Raw genomic sequence first — 20,314 nt, 5'->3', positions numbered from 1 at the left:
AAAAAAATTATCTACGGAAACATTTTATGCGTATAAAATCTTCATGAAGCATAGTGCTGATATGTATTTGTTCGTTATTACAAGATTACAGAAAATTAACCAAATTATAATAAGAATATGTCAGATATTGTTTGTACTTTTATTTATTATTGATATTGGTTGTACTTTTATTTACTTTGAGTTTACTGTAAAAGTTATTGTTCATATAAATAAATAAAAAAAATGAAAAGAAAATATATATTATTTTATTTTGCAATTTTTTGAAAAATAAAGACTTTTTTGATAAAAATAATAATAGTAATTTATTTTAGTGTTACTGACCACTGCTGTGGCTTTAAATAAATACTCTGTTTATTTGCAAATTGAGAATTGATTAAATATTTTTTTTTTTATTTTGGGAAAAATAAAACAAACAAATAACATATTCGCGAGCACCACGGATGCCAAGCAGTCTCCGTTTTGCGTATTATTTGAGCTGCTGGCGTGCCGAAGCCGCAGTCGCGTTTTGACATTTGCGAAAACACTGCGTACGTAGCGCTTGCACGAGCTTTCTAAATCTAAATACAAAGAGTGATTAAACTAAATAGATTACTTATTTAATGCATTGATTAAATTCAAGTTCAACCAAAATGTACGCGCGCATAGATTGCGAATGAAATTAGTCACGAACCGCAAGTGAAGTGTGATAGAAGAAAAGCAATTGCTTATAATAATAAAGACACTTAAAGCTTGTATACATGATGTCACGTGGGTCACATTTGTCGTCCACTCGGCATTGTTGCTGTTTTGGATTGTTGTTGCTCTTATGGGCTGCTTGCGCATGGCCTGCGACGTTGGCGAGCCCGTCTTATCGCTGTATGTACTTGTATACAAAAAGTTATGTTTTTTTCGTCTCACATTGCAGCCGATAATTATGTGTATATACATATGTAGAAATATATTGTTGTAAAATTGGAAGCGCTTTTGTATACAAATATCTACAAATTTTTAAAATTTGTTGAAAATTCATATATTATTATCTTTTTCATAATTTAAAAAATCACAGCATATTTTTCTGCCCGTATATAAATAACATTTTTGTACAATAATTGCGTATTAAGTTAAACTCTACCAAAATAAATCCATCAATTTCAGCTTACGGCCAATGCACGGATGCCGAAACCGGACGCGAGCTCTACATCGGCGACTCCTTCACACGCCCGGGCCGGTGCATACGCGTTCAGTGCTTGGGCACACTGCAGCTATGGGAGGATAGGTATGTGCTTTATACGCTGTATACTCTAGTCCGTCTTTAAAGCTAAACTAATATTTCTTATAGTTGTGAAGTACCCAAATTGGAGGGTAATTGCAGTTCTGTGCCGCCAGGCAATGAATTCCTCAACTATCCACATTGTTGTCCACTGTTCGTGTGCAGAAAGATTGCCGTTAGCGAAAAGGAACGTACAGAAGAGATACGTACCTACAATCAGTATGGCACTATGATAAAACAGGACATAAAGCAGATTTTCAGTGTTGGCCCAGTCAGGGGTAATGTACCAGGTGCGGGTGTTATTACACAGTTTGAAATTTAAGTGCGAAAAGTAATTTTGCAATTTTTTTTTTGCATAATCGCGCATTTTATTTAACGATTGCACTATGAAATTATTAATAAACGAAAATTTAGACTGTGAAGGAAATTATAATGAATTTTACTTATAACACTCATTAGCAGCGTGGAGGTGGCTCAAAAAATTTAAAAACGATTGGTTCAAATAGTGTCCTGTGTGGGAGAATCGGAAAAGAAGTGACATTAAATTAGTATCTTTGTTGTTGATCTGATTAATTTATATTATAACAAGTAAGAAAATTTTATACTCTCGCAAGTTATTTATTTATTGTTATTAAAATACCACACAATTCGATCATATATTCGGCATAAAGTTCACTAGAATAATGAGAATCGCTAATTACATATAGTATATGGGGGATGACCTTTTGTACTCATTTTTACCACCAAGGTACATTATATCACAGTTTATACATATATATATAATATATCACATATTAACCCATATCTGTTGTATCTGGGTATCTGTTATAGAAAAAATAGATCTCTTTTAAATATTTTTATAATATCTGAGAGTTTTAAGGATTATTTCTGTAAAAAATAGGTCAAAAGCACTGATGTCCTCATGTTCGGTTTCTGGGGTTTTGAAATTTTTTAGCCAGATTTCGATGATTTTAAGATGGGTGATGTCACATCAGAAACGCAATATTTGTGCAAAGTTATGTTCCGATACCTTCACTGATGCTTTATTTATAGATTGCTAAGTGAACGAATTAAATGGGTTTCAAAATTGTGTTATAAGTAAAATGGGCGTGGTTGTATACCGATTACGTCCATCTTCAAACTGTACAATTGCGATGACATGGAAATGTAATGAACCGAATTTTATCAAAATTGGTCAAATAGTTTCTGAGATATGGTTTTTGTTCCATAAGTGGGCGGAGCCACGCCCATTATAGGTTTTCAACATAACTTTTTAATGGGTAGAAGGCGTGGTTATTATCCGATTTCCTCCACTTTTGGTGTGTCTAATGAAGTACCTGAAGAAAACTACTCTAGAGATTATGGTTGTTATAGCTTTAGTAGTTTACGATATATCTTTAAAAAGTGGTGCCACGACCACTTTCCCAAAAAAAATTACATCCAAACATTTGCACCAAATGAACTTTATGTATGACTTATCCATATCTCCATATCCATATCGATTACGAATAAAATTTACATATTGGTCTATGAACTATTCCTCTAACTAATATTATTTCCAGGAATTTTTTTAACTTCATAAGAGTGTTACAATATGTATTATAGTTTTTTTAGAGTTTATGGTCTTTTATTAGCGATTTAGAATGTGGTTTTTGTAGTTTGAAGAATTCCTTTTTGCTACAATTAACTGTACTTTTATATACATACTTTTACAAATATATATACAGTAAGCAGCATAATCAAGTGCAAAGTTAGTTATGTTATGCACCTTTTCAATTGCGTGAGCAATGCATATGTATGATTGTATTCTATGAAGGAGAAAGTTTTTCAGGCAATTATCAACACTTAAGTATAGAGAACCCAGCAAGGAAAGGACAACATTTGCTTATGATTGATTTATTTCCACGGAAAGGATACTGGTAACTAGTAACTTAAAAGAAGTAAGGAAAGGCTAAGTTCGGGTGCAACCGAACATTTTATACTCTCGCAATTTATTTAGAGATTTACCTATATTTTCGGTGATAAATTACCGTTAGGCACTGAGTTTTTCATGTTTGATATCAGGGGCCTTGAAAAGTCATGGTACGATTTTGACAATTTTTCCACAAGTGATGTCACAACTCAAATACAGTATTTGTGTAAAGTTTTATTTTGCTATCTTTATCGGTCCCTTACGTATACCTTATAAAGTGAATGAATCAGAAGGATTCAAAATTGAGTTATATGGGAAGTAGGCGTAGTTGTGAACCGATTTAGCCCATGTTCCACCAGTGTCATCAGGGTGTCAAGAAAATATTATATACCGAATTTCATTGAAATCTGTTGAGTAGTTCTTGAGATATGGTTTTTGACCCATAAGTGGACGATGCCACGCCCATTTTCCATTTTGTAAAAAAATCTCAGTGCAACTTCCTTCTGCCATTTCTTACGTAAAATTTGGTGTTTCTGACGTTTCTCGTTAGTGAGTTAACGCACTTTTAGTCATTTTCAACCTAACCTTTGTATGGAAGGTGGGCGTGGTTATTATCCGATTTCTGTCATTTTTGGGCTGTATAAGGAAACGGCTAAAAGAAACGACTGCAGAAAGTTTGGATTATATAGCTTTATTAGCTTGCAAGATATATTCAAAAAACCTATTTGGGGGCGGGGTCACACCCTTTCCAAAAAAATTACATTCAAATGTGCCCCTCCCTAATGCGATCCTATGTTCCAAACTTTATTTTCATAACTTTATTTATGGCTTAGTTATAGCTCTTTATGTGTTTTTGGTTATCGCCATTTTGTGTGCGTGGCAGTGATCCGATTCCGCCCATCTTCGAACTTAACCTTCTTATGGTGCCAAGGAACACGTGTTCCAAGTTTCATTAAGATATCTCAATTTTTACTCAAGTTGCACGGACGGACAGACGGACAGACGGACAGACAGACATCCGGATTTGAACTTTACTCGTCACCCTGATCCCTTTGGTATATATAACCTTATATCTAACTCGTTTAGTTTTATGACTTACAAACATTATGAACTTTTGTTGCGACAGTATAAAAATATGCTTAAAGTCTCTCAAAATTACATTGTATTTGTAAAAAATTAACAAAATTAGAATTAAGTCTAAACAATAAAAAAATAATTTTTCTAGTCTTCTGTCGTCAAATTTCTTACGGGGTCGCCACTGTTCTCAAAAATATGCAAGTATATGTACATACACACGTGCCATATTTCTACATACTTTGAGTATGTCTTCCTCATAGTTGAGTGTAATAGTTGTAAATCTACACATTTGCCACAAAAATTCCGCATTTCCATACCATGCCTACACATGTAATTATTACCAGTGGATTTTTACTAAAGTTTGCTCGCATAAGTACGAGGTACGTTTGTGTGTGAAATTTCTATGCGAAACTTTACTGCACCACGTGAAAAGTTCATATTACATTCCTGTAATTAATAAAACCGCTTCTGATATGAATTTTCTGAGTGTTGCTAAAACTTTAAATTTTTCCACAGTTAACTACTTTTGCAACACTCTCGGCATTGCATTGTTCACCGCAAGTGCAGATATTTCTGTAAAGTAAGTTTTCGTTGCGTGGTTTCTTGGAACTTGATGTAAAGAGCAGAGGAAGGGGCATGCAAAAGAGAATATGAGTAATGCAGGTTTCTCTTGACATGTGATGTTTATACGGCATTGAGTTGCCCACAGAGCCGCCATGCCATATTTACTTTGATTTTCAATTTATATAAGAATTTATATTATTAGTGTTGTTGTTATTTCTTTGGAAGTAAATACGCTCTAGTTAATATTACGTGTAAATAACTCCCTCCGCCTTTTTGTCTTTTGAATTTCGCGGTCATGTATAATATATAAAACGACGATTTGCATGATTAGTCTGGATATTGCGTTCAACAGTTATTGACGTGTAATCATGGCGTGTAATTATCAAATCGTGGAAAACATCGAGTTAGACCGTCATATGGCTTCTCGTGACATCGCTCAGGAGAAGGGAGTTAGTCACCAAACCATTTTAAACCATCTGCAGAAGGCTGGATACACAAAAGAGCTTGATATTTGGGTTTGCGTCAAATCATGCGGCACCTTCCTTCTGAACCGAATCAACGCCTGCGATATGCTGCTAAAATGGAGCGAACTCGACCCATTTTTGAAGCGTATGGTGACTGGCGACGAAAAATGGATCACATACAACAATATCCAGCGAAAACGGTCGCGGTCGTGGTGTAAAGTTAAACTCAAAAGAGGCTTGTGGCTGTCCGAGTTCACGCAAATAAAAAAGGAAAAATACTTACAGGTTTTAAATGCAATTGAGTCCAAAATATGTTTGTGGCATACTTATTAACGCTTCATATCATTTCAAAGACCTTCACTTGTTTTCCTTGTCAATAATGCGGAGTAGACGCTTCCTTTCATGGCCTTTGTTGCAAGTGTTGCTACTAATTTATGGCTCATTGATTCTCTTATGGATTATTGAGCATTTTAATTTTCTTAGTAATTGCAATTTTTAATTGCTCTCAGTGGGGAGGGAATGCGGATTTTTGCAGCATTTTTAACATAATTATGCTTGAAATTGGTATGAGTCTTTATTACAAATATAGTTATATTTGTTTCTTCAATTTATTTTATTCGCTGATATTTCCTTATAAGCCAAAGTGTCGAATTTCTAGTTTATTAAGCTACCTCTCAAATATCTTCATCTCAGCTTTAAGCAGTGTAGGTGAATTGATTCAAACACGTGGCTGCTGTTGATGAATGTATTAACCCGAGCATTAATGAGCGAAATGTTTCTAATTATTTCAATCTAAATTTAGCTGTAACCATAGAAGTTGTACATTTTGTATTGTATGTTGGTGGAGATTGCATTTAAGCAGCTTACATTTTGCTGAGCATTAGTGGAGATTTTAAGATTTAAAAAATTTCTATTTAATTAAAGCTCTGTGGGTACAAAATCTTTCCATAAATATACTCAAGATAGCTACTTTGCCGATTTGCAACAAAAAGTCAAAAGATCCTACTCATCTATTTATATTTAGCAATATGAAAATAGATTTCTTAGCTGTGTGCTTTCAGTTCTGGCATATTTTATTTATAGTTAAATATATGTATATAACTATATATAAATGCGCTGAGGTATTTCCTTCCATACTAAGCGAAACGGTTGTTCTAAAAAAAACGCTTATTCAACCATAAATATATATGACTAGCGGTATGAAAAGCGTATGTGCTACAAATTAAATAAGCTGATATCGTAGATGACCAATGTGATGTATTGCAAGCCAAATGGCACATGCTTTTACAACTGAAATAAATATTAAAAAACATCTCGTTTTATTAAATTGCGCTCGTTTTTAACTCAATTAAAAATTGTCGTTATATTTATCAAATAAGAGCCGGTTGGTAGCGGTATATAACAACAGGTAAGGAATGGGATATCAGAACGAAACCAAATTGTAGAGATTACATAAAAAATATGTATTAAAGTGTTTCATACGCACAGCCAAACTAATTGATCAATCCCTTCACACTGCTGGCTACTCGATAATCGATCAGCTGTTATGCATTTTTGTTTTTGCTTTTCATAAGAATTTGGTAAGTTTCAACAGCTATTCCAATAGCTACATCTGTCGTCGAGTAATTACAAATAAGTTCTTTTTCATTTCATTTGCAACTCAATTAAAATTCGATTAAAAAATAACTGGAAAAATCTGATTTTATTTTGCATGGTAAATCGATCTGAATGAACACTTTAATCGAGCAATAGCCGTTTAATTGATCAATTAGCTTCTATGGGAAAGGGCTATTAACATTAAACGTCGCTAATTAAGCAAAATTATAACAAGCAAATAAATTCGCTTTTTGCACAACTTTGAAATATATTTCTTTTAGATCTTAAAAATCAATACTCAACCTTTAATTTGGAAGTAGAGAGCTCATCATGGAACAAAAGAAACATATTTTTGTGATATCTGGTCAATTAGTTACCTCGTGAATATCACATACAAATAAGTAATATAAAAAGCATAATACCCTATCACTGCCAATCCGTGAGCATAATAAAATTGTAAAATACACTTTTTAACTGCGCTTCTGCTAATGAATGTCAGTTCGCCAAAGGGCAACCGTCACTCCACAAGAGATAGCTGCCAGCATATTTACGCGCAGAGTTGGATATGACAGGCAAAGCGAAAGCGCAAGCTGATGCATTCGTGAAAGATAATGAAATTACTGACCAATATGTAACCGAAACCATAGGGCTAATGGAACGAACCATGTCAACGAGTATATACCACAAGGATTTCCAGTAAAAGCTGTGGGCTGTAAAAACGACTGTGTATGTTTGTATGCTTGACGTGGACATATGTGACATTTGCTGCGCATATGAGCACGTTGCCATGAATGAATCTGTCAACGAATTATAATATTAGTTTCTGATTCAAATGGATTAAAGTTAGTTGAAATTTGAAGAAGTTAGATATCTTATTAAACGTTTAGGAAACATATTAATAATTAATCAGCTAAAAAATATTGCGCATCTTGGTGATTATTTTGAAATAATAATTTATTCAATAATACTTTTATCAATAACTCAACATAATCAGTTTAACGTCAACTCGTAACTCCTGAGCCATTTTTAGTTGCAGCTATTTATAGTGTTTTTCCTAAATCTAAGGGAGTGAAGTACCTCCTCATATCAATACTTAGCTGCAAAGTTATAAGAATTTGAACTTTATTAGAGTGATCCTATATATACATATATATTTCCAGGACCTCCGTATCGCAATGGCACAATGGGTTGTCGGGTAGAACTTAAATTGAGACTAATTTGTGAACTTTCAAGAGACTAAAACTTTAACAACTTGGACTCCATTAAAATTTCAGTGCAAATGTTTATATATTTTCCTCTTATAATACTTTTTCTTAAGTACCACCCTAACGTATAAACCCATATAAAACTCGACATACATGTTGGCAAATGGCTCATCATTACTGACCACAGTTGCGGATTATATACGAATATATGACACACATATTTATATATGTAGCATGTAAGTTTGGATATACGTTAAGCTAACATGTAAGCATAGCTTAAATGTGTACAGATATATGTGCATGTGTGCAAATAAGCTGGAACAAAAAATCTAATTTTCCACTCTAAGGCACAGCACATCACAATTTATTGAATATACAACGACTAAGATGCCCAAAAACACACAATCACAAAAAAAAGTAGCAGAAAGTAATCGAAATCCAGTTAAGCTCCGGCTAAAAGTAGAGAAAAAGAAACAAAATGGTGCTTATCGTAATGTATGAAGAAGAAGAGTTAGGAAAACTTGATTTCGCATAAAACTATATGAGATCAACTACTCGTATCTAGCTGTGTCTATGTGTGTGTGTGTGGAAATGTGCTTGCTTAATGCGAATGAAAATATAACGACATGTTGCACACAAATTGAGGACATGTTGACATGTTTGGTCGTCAGACAGTGTGAGCGCAGTAAGTATATGGTTCTATGTACAAGTAGGGCGAAGTAAGTGTGTGCAGTCAAATATTGCCACACAGACCTCTGGAATATGTGAAATTAATTTGTTGATTATAGGGAAAGCCAAATGAAATTAAAATACTAACGAAAATCAATCAATAATTTGAGACACGAAATTTCATGAAGAAATGCAGAGAAAAGCTGCACTCACATTTTATAACACGGTTAAAATGGGCGTGGCGTCGCCCACTATTGGGTCTAAAACCAAATCACAGGAATTAGTCGATCGATTTCATTAAAATTTGTTACATAATATTTTATTGTTGTCTACGCAAGTGAAGAAGAAGAATATTTTATAGACACCCTGATGTAATCGTTCAACAACCACGCCTACTACCCATATAACTCAATTTTCAATTCAATCCGTCTCGTTTACTTTGCAATTTATAAATCAAGAACCGTTGAAGATACCGGAACGAAACTTTACACAAATACTGCACTAGATGTGTGGTATCATATCAAAAATTATCGAAATCGGAATATACATTTTCAAGACCCCAGACATGGAACATGAAGACCTCAGTGCCAATGAATAATTTTTTATACTCTCGCAACATGTTGCACAGAGTATTATAGTTTTGTTCACATAACGGTTGTTTGTGTCACCAAGAAATAAAAGAGTTAGATATGGGGTTATATATATATAAATGATCAGGATGACGAGTGGATTTGAAATCCGGATGTCTGTCCGTCTGTCTTGAGTAAAAATTGAGTAAAAATTGAGATATCTTAATGAAACTTGGAACACATGTTCCTTGGGACCGTGAGAGGGTTGCAAGAGGGGCAAAATCGGTCCACTGCCACGCCCACAAAATGGCGAAAACCAAAAGCACATAAAGTGTCGTAACTAAGCCATAAATAAAGTTATAACAGTAAAATTTGGAACAAAGGATCACACTAAGAAGGGGCATATTTGGATGTAACCTTTTTGGGGAAGTGGGCGTGGCTCCGCCCCAAAATCGGTTATTTCTATATATCTCGCAAACCAATGAAGCTATATAAACCAAACTTTCTGCAGTCGATTCTCTTAGGTACCCCACCACACACCATGAAAATAGTTGAAATCGGATAATAACCACGCCCACCTCCCATACAAAGGTTAGGTTGAAAATTACTAAAACTGGGTTAACTCACTAAGGAAAAACGTCAGAAACGCTAAATTTCACATAAGAAATGGCAGATGAAAGCTACACTCAGATCATTTTACAAAATGGCAAATGGGCGTGGCGTCGCCCACTTATGGGTCAAAAACCATATCTCAGGAACTACTAGACCGATTTCAATGAAACTTGGTTTGTAATAGTTTCCTTACCTCCCAATAATATGTTGTAAAAATAGGCCAAATCGCTTCACAACCACGCCTACTTCCTACATACCAGAACTTTGAAGACGATCTGAATCGTTTACTTTATAATACATAAAGTAAGCACTAGTGAAGATATCGATGCAGAACTTTGCACAAATACTACGTTTATAGTGTGGCAGTCTCTTTCTAAAACTCGCCAAAATCGGGCCATAGGTTTTCAAGGCCCTATATATCGAACATGAGGACCTCGATGCTTCTAACCTAATAGTAGGGTTTCCAACTTTCAATGGACTTTATACAATATATATGACGAATATTTGGGTCAAATTGTGTATTATATAATATTAATTAAGTTAAATAAATAAATTGCGAGAGTATAAAATGTTCGGTTACACCCGAACTTAGACCTTCCTTACTTGTTTTTAATTTAAAGAACTTTAGAGGGAACCTTTTGTTCTAATAATGCGATTTGTGCCCAAATTGTGTAAAATCGAATCACTTCCCCTAGCTTCCATATATTTAATATACGGATTTTCAAACTTTATAACGCATATATCTGTTAATATGCGAGATATCTTGACAAAATTAAGCGATCGTTTAATCTTGAATATTCTTGCAGCAGAAACAGTAATGGATTTTAGATTAGCTCTGTCGATAAGCTGACGTTGCTTGTAACTTGTGCACATTTACAACCATGTTTACTTCGTAGGTATACGTTCTAAGCAAAGACGTGTGGCTTTATAGGTTTCCCGTAAATCTTACATATACAGATTAATATATATATATATATTTATAAGATCTTGATATTCATCAATATATTTTCGGTTTGTTAATTAAAATTTGTAATGAATGAAACGTATTGAGATCACTTTCCTGTTATAACCTTATCAGAATGTGCTCCTTGTTCTCATGAAACAGTTCTCAGTATGATCACCCACTTGCCTTGAACACAAACCAAAACAATATCGTTGCACAAGCCAATATTATCAGATCAACACAATATCGACATGCTTTCTTGAGGCGAACACTCACCGTACCGCTTCACTGAAGTCATTCTCGAAGACCAAAAAGCTGGAGAAATAATCTATAATATATATCGCTCATTTGCTTGAATAGTGTCACAACTCAACGACACTTCTCAGTTATGCAAGAATTAGTTATACTTTTTTTACGAAACAACGACATATTTTGTGTTACAACACATATTGTCATAGGGTGAAGTTGGTTTTCTTTTCAGAAAGAACGACATCTTTTGTGTTGGAACGATATTGGTCAAAATTAATTAAATTTTTCATATTGATTTTTTTCAACAAAAACGACATATTTGACTTATGACGGCGAAATTGATTTATATTTTTCACAAATAACGACACAATTCAAAATGGGTCACGTTTATACCCAAGAAAAAGCATTAGTGTACTCTATTTGGTCCATTTATGCTCAACATTGTATTTAATATATTACAGGCCACTAGATTTGCCAATAAACTGATGGCATTTTTCTATATTTGCTAAATGAGAGACAATTAAAAACTTTAAATCGCTCTCCTGAAAAATCGACTTTTTTGAGTTGTGACACTATTCAAGCAAATGAGCGATATATAAAAATTGTCTATAACATATATATCAAGTTGTTTGTCCGGGATTGGCGCCTAACTACTGAACCGTTTTTATTGAAATTTTGCACACGTCTGCTGTTTGGACCAACTTAAAAGTATAGGATAGTTCATATTTCAAATTTAAATAGCAATGTCCATCCGCCCGCCCATTCGGTTATTCGGTCAAGTGATAATTTTAATTGAAATCTAGATAACTTAACCCTTTCATGACCAATGTTGCCTATTATTTTCTATTATGAGCTATGCACGTATTCACGTTCTCCGCAGAGTGGAATTGTCAAAAGCGGTTTCGCGAATAAAGATAAGAGAGTTATTTAAAAAAAATAGTCATGAGATAAGTGTTTAGTTTATTTATAACAATTTAATTTGTGCCTATAAGCAACATTCTGTAACTCATTAACCAGGATACATAGGACTTTGAAATTGCTATCACTTCATATTTGAGTTAAGACTAATATATATCTGTCCTAAAAAAATGTGAGCTCCGCCCATTTTAATTCGGACATGAGAGGGTTAACTTTGAAATTGCTATCACTTCATATTTGAGTTAAGACTAATATATATCTGTCCAAAAAAAATGTGAGCTCCGCCCATTTTAATTCGGACATGAGAGGGTTAATAAAACTTCGTACACGTTACAATTAGCAATATGAGATTGTATTGTAGATAGGCAAAACCGACCCAGTAGTTCGGCTGGTGTCAAGCGATTACTAGAGCGCTAAAACTACTAGCGATTTCATGCATTACTAGTAATTAGTCTTTTCGCTAATGATTTGTAATGCAACGAGGCATTACTCGAAAAATGAATTGGCAAAACCCACCCCTAAAAACACTACTCTGAGTTGTTTTTTTCATTTCGCGCTCTCTCTCTCTAGTCTCTTTTGTCACAACATTTTTTCCCAAAAATTTGACGCGTCATTTCAAATTTTTCCGACTTAGAGGAAGATGCGTAATTTGCGTACGGAAAATTATAGAATATTTTTACATATAGTGAAAAAGTAATGTACAAAAAAGTGAAAATTAATTTAATAAGTGAAAAAAATATTACAATAAGATTAAGAACGCAACAGAAAAAGAAGGAAAAAAAACCACGGACGGAGGCGCCAACGCCGGATCATCACAAACAACAACAAAATCACCGCAGATCACCCATCTCTACAACCATAGAACCATCGCGGGATTATCTACCCATAGATGAGGTATATACTTATATAAGTATTATAAGTACATCAATTTAACATTATTATACTAAAAACTAACGACTAAGATGCCCAAAAACACACAATCACAAAAAAAAGTAGCAGAAAGTAATCGAAATCCAGTTAAGCTCCGGCTAAAAGTAGAGAAAAAGAAACAAAATGGTGCTTATCGTAATGTATGAAGAAGAAGAGTTAGGAAAACTTGATTTCGCATAAAACTATATGAGATCAACTACTCGTATCTAGCTGTGTCTATGTGTGTGTGTGTGGAAATGTGCTTGCTTAATGCGAATGAAAATATAACGACATGTTGCACACAAATTGAGGACATGTTGACATGTTTGGTCGTCAGACAGTGTGAGCGCAGTAAGTATATGGTTCTATGTACAAGTAGGGCGAAGTAAGTGTGTGCAGTCAAATATTGCCACACAGACCTCTGGAATATGTGAAATTAATTTGTTGATTATAGGGAAAGCCAAATGAAATTAAAATACTAACGAAAATCAATCAATAATTTGAGACACGAAATTTCATGAAGAAATGCAGAGAAAAGCTGCACTCACATTTTATAACACGGTTAAAATGGGCGTGGCGTCGCCCACTATTGGGTCTAAAACCAAATCACAGGAATTAGTCGATCGATTTCATTAAAATTTGTTACATAATATTTTATTGTTGTCTACGCAAGTGAAGAAGAAGAATATTTTATAGACACCCTGATGTAATCGTTCAACAACCACGCCTACTACCCATATAACTCAATTTTCAATTCCATCCGTCTCGTTTACTTTGCAATTTATAAATCAAGAACCGTTGAAGATACCGGAACGAAACTTTACACAAATACTGCACTAGATGTGTGGTATCATATCAAAAATTATCGAAATCGGAATATACATTTTCAAGACCCCAGACATGGAACATGAAGACCTCAGTGCCAATGAATAATTTTTTATACTCTCGCAACATGTTGCACAGAGTATTATAGTTTTGTTCACATAACGGTTGTTTGTGTCACCAAGAAATAAAAGAGTTAGATATGGGGTTATATATATATAAATGATCAGGATGACGAGTGGATTTGAAATCCGGATGTCTGTCCGTCTGTCTTGAGTAAAAATTGAGTAAAAATTGAGATATCTTAATGAAACTTGGAACACATGTTCCTTGGGACCGTGAGAGGGTTGCAAGAGGGGCAAAATCGGTCCACTGCCACGCCCACAAAATGGCGAAAACCAAAAGCACATAAAGTGTCGTAACTAAGCCATAAATAAAGTTATAACAGTAAAATTTGGAACAAAGGATCACACTAAGAAGGGGCATATTTGGATGTAACCTTTTTGGGGAAGTGGGCGTGGCTCCGCCCCAAAATCGGTTATTTCTATATATCTCGCAAACCAATGAAGCTATATAAACCAAACTTTCTGCAGTCGATTCTCTTAGGTACCCCACCACACACCATGAAAATAGTTGAAATCGGATAATAACCACGCCCACCTCCCATACAAAGGTTAGGTTGAAAATTACTAAAACTGGGTTAACTCACTAAGGAAAAACGTCAGAAACGCTAAATTTCACATAAGAAATGGCAGATGAAAGCTACACTCAGATCATTTTACAAAATGGCAAATGGGCGTGGCGTCGCCCACTTATGGGTCAAAAACCATATCTCAGGAACTACTAGACCGATTTCAATGAAACTTGGTTTGTAATAGTTTCCTTACCTCCCAATAATATGTTGTAAAAATAGGCCAAATCGCTTCACAACCACGCCTACTTCCTACATACCAGAACTTTGAAGACGATCTGAATCGTTTACTTTATAATACATAAAGTAAGCACTAGTGAAGATATCGATGCAGAACTTTGCACAAATACTACGTTTATAGTGTGGCAGTCTCTTTCTAAAACTCGCCAAAATCGGGCCATAGGTTTTCAAGGCCCTATATATCGAACATGAGGACCTCGATGCTTCTAACCTAATAGTAGGGTTTCCAACTTTCAATGGACTTTATACAATATATATGACGAATATTTGGGTCAAATTGTGTATTATATAATATTAATTAAGTTAAATAAATAAATTGCGAGAGTATAAAATGTTCGGTTACACCCGAACTTAGACCTTCCTTACTTGTTTTTAATTTAAAGAACTTTAGAGGGAACCTTTTGTTCTAATAATGCGATTTGTGCCCAAATTGTGTAAAATCGAATCACTTCCCCTAGCTTCCATATATTTAATATACGGATTTTCAAACTTTATAACGCATATATCTGTTAATATGCGAGATATCTTGACAAAATTAAGCGATCGTTTAATCTTGAATATTCTTGCAGCAGAAACAGTAATGGATTTTAGATTAGCTCTGTCGATAAGCTGACGTTGCTTGTAACTTGTGCACATTTACAACCATGTTTACTTCGTAGGTATACGTTCTAAGCAAAGACGTGTGGCTTTATAGGTTTCCCGTAAATCTTACATATACAGATTAATATATATATATATATTTATAAGATCTTGATATTCATCAATATATTTTCGGTTTGTTAATTAAAATTTGTAATGAATGAAACGTATTGAGATCACTTTCCTGTTATAACCTTATCAGAATGTGCTCCTTGTTCTCATGAAACAGTTCTCAGTATGATCACCCACTTGCCTTGAACACAAACCAAAACAATATCGTTGCACAAGCCAATATTATCAGATCAACACAATATCGACATGCTTTCTTGAGGCGAACACTCACCGTACCGCTTCACTGAAGTCATTCTCGAAGACCAAAAAGCTGGAGAAATAATCTATAATATATATCGCTCATTTGCTTGAATAGTGTCACAACTCAACGACACTTCTCAGTTATGCAAGAATTAGTTATACTTTTTTTACGAAACAACGACATATTTTGTGTTACAACACATATTGTCATAGGGTGAAGTTGGTTTTCTTTTCAGAAAGAACGACATCTTTTGTGTTGGAACGATATTGGTCAAAATTAATTAAATTTTTCATATTGATTTTTTTCAACAAAAACGACATATTTGACTTATGACGGCGAAATTGATTTATATTTTTCACAAATAACGACACAATTCAAAATGGGTCACGTTTATACCCAAGAAAAAGCATTAGTGTACTCTATTTGGTCCATTTATGCTCAACATTGTATTTAATATATTACAGGCCACTAGATTTGCCAATAAACTGATGGCATTTTTCTATATTTGCTAAATGAGAGACAATTAAAAACTTTAAATCGCTCTCCTGAAAAATCGACTTTTTTGAGTTGTGACACTATTCAAGCAAATGAGCGATATATAAAAATTGTCTATAACATATATATCAAGTTGTTTGTCCGGGATTGGCGCCTAACTACTGAACCGTTTTTATTGAAATTTTGCACACGTCTGCTGTTTGGACCAACTTAAAAGTATAGGATAGTTCATATTTCAAATTTAAATAGCAATGTCCATCCGCCCGCCCATTCGGTTATTCGGTCAAGTGATAATTTTAATTGAAATCTAGATAACTTAACCCTTTCATGACCAATGTTGCCTATTATTTTCTATTATGAGCTATGCACGTATTCACGTTCTCCGCAGAGTGGAATTGTCAAAAGCGGTTTCGCGAATAAAGATAAGAGAGTTATTTAAAAAAAATAGTCATGAGATAAGTGTTTAGTTTATTTATAACAATTTAATTTGTGCCTATAAGCAACATTCTGTAACTCATTAACCAGGATACATAGGACTTTGAAATTGCTATCACTTCATATTTGAGTTAAGACTAATATATATCTGTCCTAAAAAAATGTGAGCTCCGCCCATTTTAATTCGGACATGAGAGGGTTAACTTTGAAATTGCTATCACTTCATATTTGAGTTAAGACTAATATATATCTGTCCAAAAAAAATGTGAGCTCCGCCCATTTTAATTCGGACATGAGAGGGTTAATAAAACTTCGTACACGTTACAATTAGCAATATGAGATTGTATTGTAGATAGGCAAAACCGACCCAGTAGTTCGGCTGGTGTCAAGCGATTACTAGAGCGCTAAAACTACTAGCGATTTCATGCATTACTAGTAATTAGTCTTTTCGCTAATGATTTGTAATGCAACGAGGCATTACTCGAAAAATGAATTGGCAAAACCCACCCCTAAAAACACTACTCTGAGTTGTTTTTTTCATTTCGCGCTCTCTCTCTCTAGTCTCTTTTGTCACAACATTTTTTCCCAAAAATTTGACGCGTCATTTCAAATTTTTCCGACTTAGAGGAAGATGCGTAATTTGCGTACGGAAAATTATAGAATATTTTTACATATAGTGAAAAAGTAATGTACAAAAAAGTGAAAATTAATTTAATAAGTGAAAAAAATATTACAATAAGATTAAGAACGCAACAGAAAAAGAAGGAAAAAAAACCACGGACGGAGGCGCCAACGCCGGATCATCACAAACAACAACAAAATCACCGCAGATCACCCATCTCTACAACCATAGAACCATCGCGGGATTATCTACCCATAGATCAGGTATATACTTATATAAGTATTATAAGTACATCAATTTAACATTATTATACTAAAAACTAATAATATTTTATATTTTGCATACATATGTATGTATATTGCAATAATAAATAAAAATTAATTAAAATAACTAATAATAAAAAGTAATATTAATAAAGAAAATAAATAATTAGTATATAAGAATAATATAATGTAAGATAATTTTTAAGGACGAAAAAAGGGAGGAGATAGAATATAAGAATATTTGTAAATGAATTAAATAAATATATTTCTTTGTATTTTGTAAACATTTGTTTTATTTTTTGTAAAAGTGTTGTTTTCAAAAGTTTTTCTCAGGCGTAGAACCACAAGCGTTAATGGACCAGTAGAATCGCTAGTGATTTTGAATTAATGAAACCTCTAGCGTGTTCGAATTAGACCAAGCACTAGCCATTTTGAATTAACGAAAACTCTAGTGATTCTGTACTAGCGATTCACTAACGATTTTGGAACTAGTCCTTTCACCAGTGACTGGTAATGCAGAGTCGCACCGCTCGATTACTCTCGTAGGACATTGCAATGTAAAAATCGTTAGTCAAATAACATTGCATGTAATCGGGCTGGGACCGGTGCTAATGATTCGGAATTAGTTATATCATTAGCTCTTCTCCGATGGTACCGAACTACAGGGGAGCAATTGCAAAAAAAAGTTATGAAAAAAAAAACTTTTGCAACCGATATTCACTGCACGGAAGGACATTAGGATTTACACATTTTTAGGTAAATGGTCGTAGCCACAGCTCAACATCCGTCTGACCATTCGGCCATTTGGTCAAGCGCTAATTTGAGCTGGATATCCTAATATAACTCAGCCAAAATCACACATCTGCAACAACTAAATAATTGTAATTAAACAAAAAGGGATATAACAAAGCTATAATTTAATTTATAAAATTAATTTCACTTTATCAAAAGTTAACCATTATTGAATTTAACATAAATATTCCTCATCCACAGCAATGCATGCCCAGTGGTCGGGGTTTTTCGATGAATTCAAATTCAAATTCGAAGTGCTCTGCTTAAGAAAAGTAAAAAACGGATTTTCGTTTAACAAATCGGTATACATATACATCACACTGCTGGACGCTTATTTAATAACCTGACTTGTTAGATTTCAAGAAAATATAAGTAATTGAGGCACTTTGTGAAATTGTACCAATAACAAATACATACGACATAAAGAAAAAGCTTTTTCCATTATTCTACACTACAAAAGCAATTCAACCCGAGATACATGTGTTTAATAAATTAATTGCGTAAACATTTTTAAATTGCCTTTAGTAAGGCATAGCTTTTCCATGTACAAATTCACAACATATTGATACGTAGAATACTTTGCACACGTTCATTTATTTGCAAATGTGTTGGAAGACAAAGTGTGACTGCAATGCAACTGCAATTTCTAGGCATTTTATTAAATAAATATTTGCGTAATAAATTGCAATGAAATAACATTTGTCTTTGTTTTAAATACGTTTTAAATATATGTGAAACAGCATGCAATTTATGCATTTATTTGCTGCATTTTAAAGTATTCCAAATATTTAAGGTAATGAAAATTAATATCTGCCGAAAAGTATGCTACGATTAATAAATAAAATAAATTTATGTAGAATTTCATATGGAAATATGCACGAGAAATACCTGAGTGCAATGCACATTTCTACAAATATTTATTTTACTTACGTATATAAATATGCATACATATATTGTGGCTTTAACAATAAAAGGGATATTATGACTTCCGGTCAATCGTCGCCGTCTTAGACAAAACAAAGACATGCAACCAGCTATTATCTAATAACAGCAACAAATAGTATATACCGACACATGTCTGGTCTGGTGAGCATATAAATAAAATTTCATTACATATCAAATTGAGATTTGCATATTTGGTATGCTTGTACAAAATAATTTGTGCTTCATTGAGCATGAATAATATTTCTAAAAATAAAAAAAATAGTTTTCTTTGCAAATGAACTAAGCGGAAGTATGTCTGAGCCGCATTGCTGATAACTAAATTACTTGACTAGACACAGAATTTGCAAGGTACTGGATTTGGTTGCGGAAAGGCAAACTGATAACAAATACAGTGATCGGTTCGTATTGGCGGCAATTAGATATCATTTGCAAGAAATTCCATAGCTTATCGAACTACTTATTAAAAATATTAATAATAATAGCAATTAGACTTTGACATTCCGAAATAGTACCACTTTAAATAATCTCCCCAAATTTTAAGCGTTTCAGTGCGTAGATTTCTGCCTTTAATTTAAATCTTTAGCAATTGGTTAGACACATACGCTTCGCTGGCTCATTCTAAACATATTTAAATCCAAAGATCTGACTAAAATTTCTTAATTCTTAGTTTAATTAGTCTTCGGTAACTAAATAATATAAAGGAAAATCAAGAAATTTTGTATTTGATATACCCATTTCATAATCATGGTTGTAATGACTGGTGCGTATACGTAACCAGTAAGGAAGACCCTTTCAATGTAAATTCCCTTGGAGGCGATCAAATAATCACGTCAAGCACTGCATATGTTCACTCGTATTTTGCCCGCAAAGGTTCAAATAAACACGTCAAGCATCATTTTATATTTGATCTGAGTGCGTTCGGTTGTTATGTAAACATCGGATGGTGATTTGATTTTATTGGCATCTGCTGCAATTTTATTTAAAAAAGATAATTTTTTTTAAAACAAAATCTCTAAAAGAAATTCCTATTGCTTCATCTTCTCATCCTGATTATTATATGCTTAATTTTTATTCGCATAACCCAACCTAACCTAGCATTGCTGCTTTCAATAAACCGCAAT

General features: G+C 33.8%; 1 protein-coding gene across 2 annotated transcripts; it reads left to right on the top strand.

Moving 5' to 3' along the window:
- The first annotated feature begins 435 nt into the window (after nt 1–435).
- LOC105219083 (uncharacterized) lies at nt 436–1,676 on the top strand. Of its 2 annotated transcripts, none has more exons than XM_054234836.1 (3): nt 436–876; nt 1,135–1,255; nt 1,319–1,676. In XM_054234836.1, the coding sequence occupies exons 1-3, from the start codon at nt 738–740 to the stop codon at nt 1,569–1,571; spliced, it is 513 nt and encodes a 170-aa protein (XP_054090811.1). In that variant the 5' UTR covers nt 436–737; the 3' UTR covers nt 1,572–1,676. The 2 variants fall into 2 exon arrangements, with proteins under 2 accessions (XP_054090811.1, XP_011193309.1); XM_011195007.3 differs by having other exon boundaries at nt 477–855.
- The last annotated feature ends 18,638 nt before the right edge of the window (nt 1,677–20,314 follow it).

The sequence above is a fragment of the Zeugodacus cucurbitae genome, chromosome 2, assembly GCF_028554725.1.
Source record: "Zeugodacus cucurbitae isolate PBARC_wt_2022May chromosome 2, idZeuCucr1.2, whole genome shotgun sequence".
Classification (NCBI taxonomy): Eukaryota; Metazoa; Arthropoda; class Insecta; order Diptera; family Tephritidae; genus Zeugodacus; species Zeugodacus cucurbitae.
The sequence above is the reverse complement of the archived record's forward strand: the minus strand, read 5'-3'. Positions and strand labels throughout refer to the sequence as shown.

Excerpts from the sequence above, each read along its gene's own strand:
- LOC105219083 (XM_054234836.1), top strand. The coding sequence starts at position 738 with ATGATGTCACGTGGGTCACATTTGTCGTCCACTCGGCATTGTTGCTGT. Across the intron at positions 877-1,134 it reads TATGTACTTGTATACAAAAA|CTTACGGCCAATGCACGGAT; the intron begins GTTATGTTTTTT and ends CATCAATTTCAG. Across the intron at positions 1,256-1,318 it reads CTGCAGCTATGGGAGGATAG|TTGTGAAGTACCCAAATTGG; the intron begins GTATGTGCTTTA and ends TATTTCTTATAG.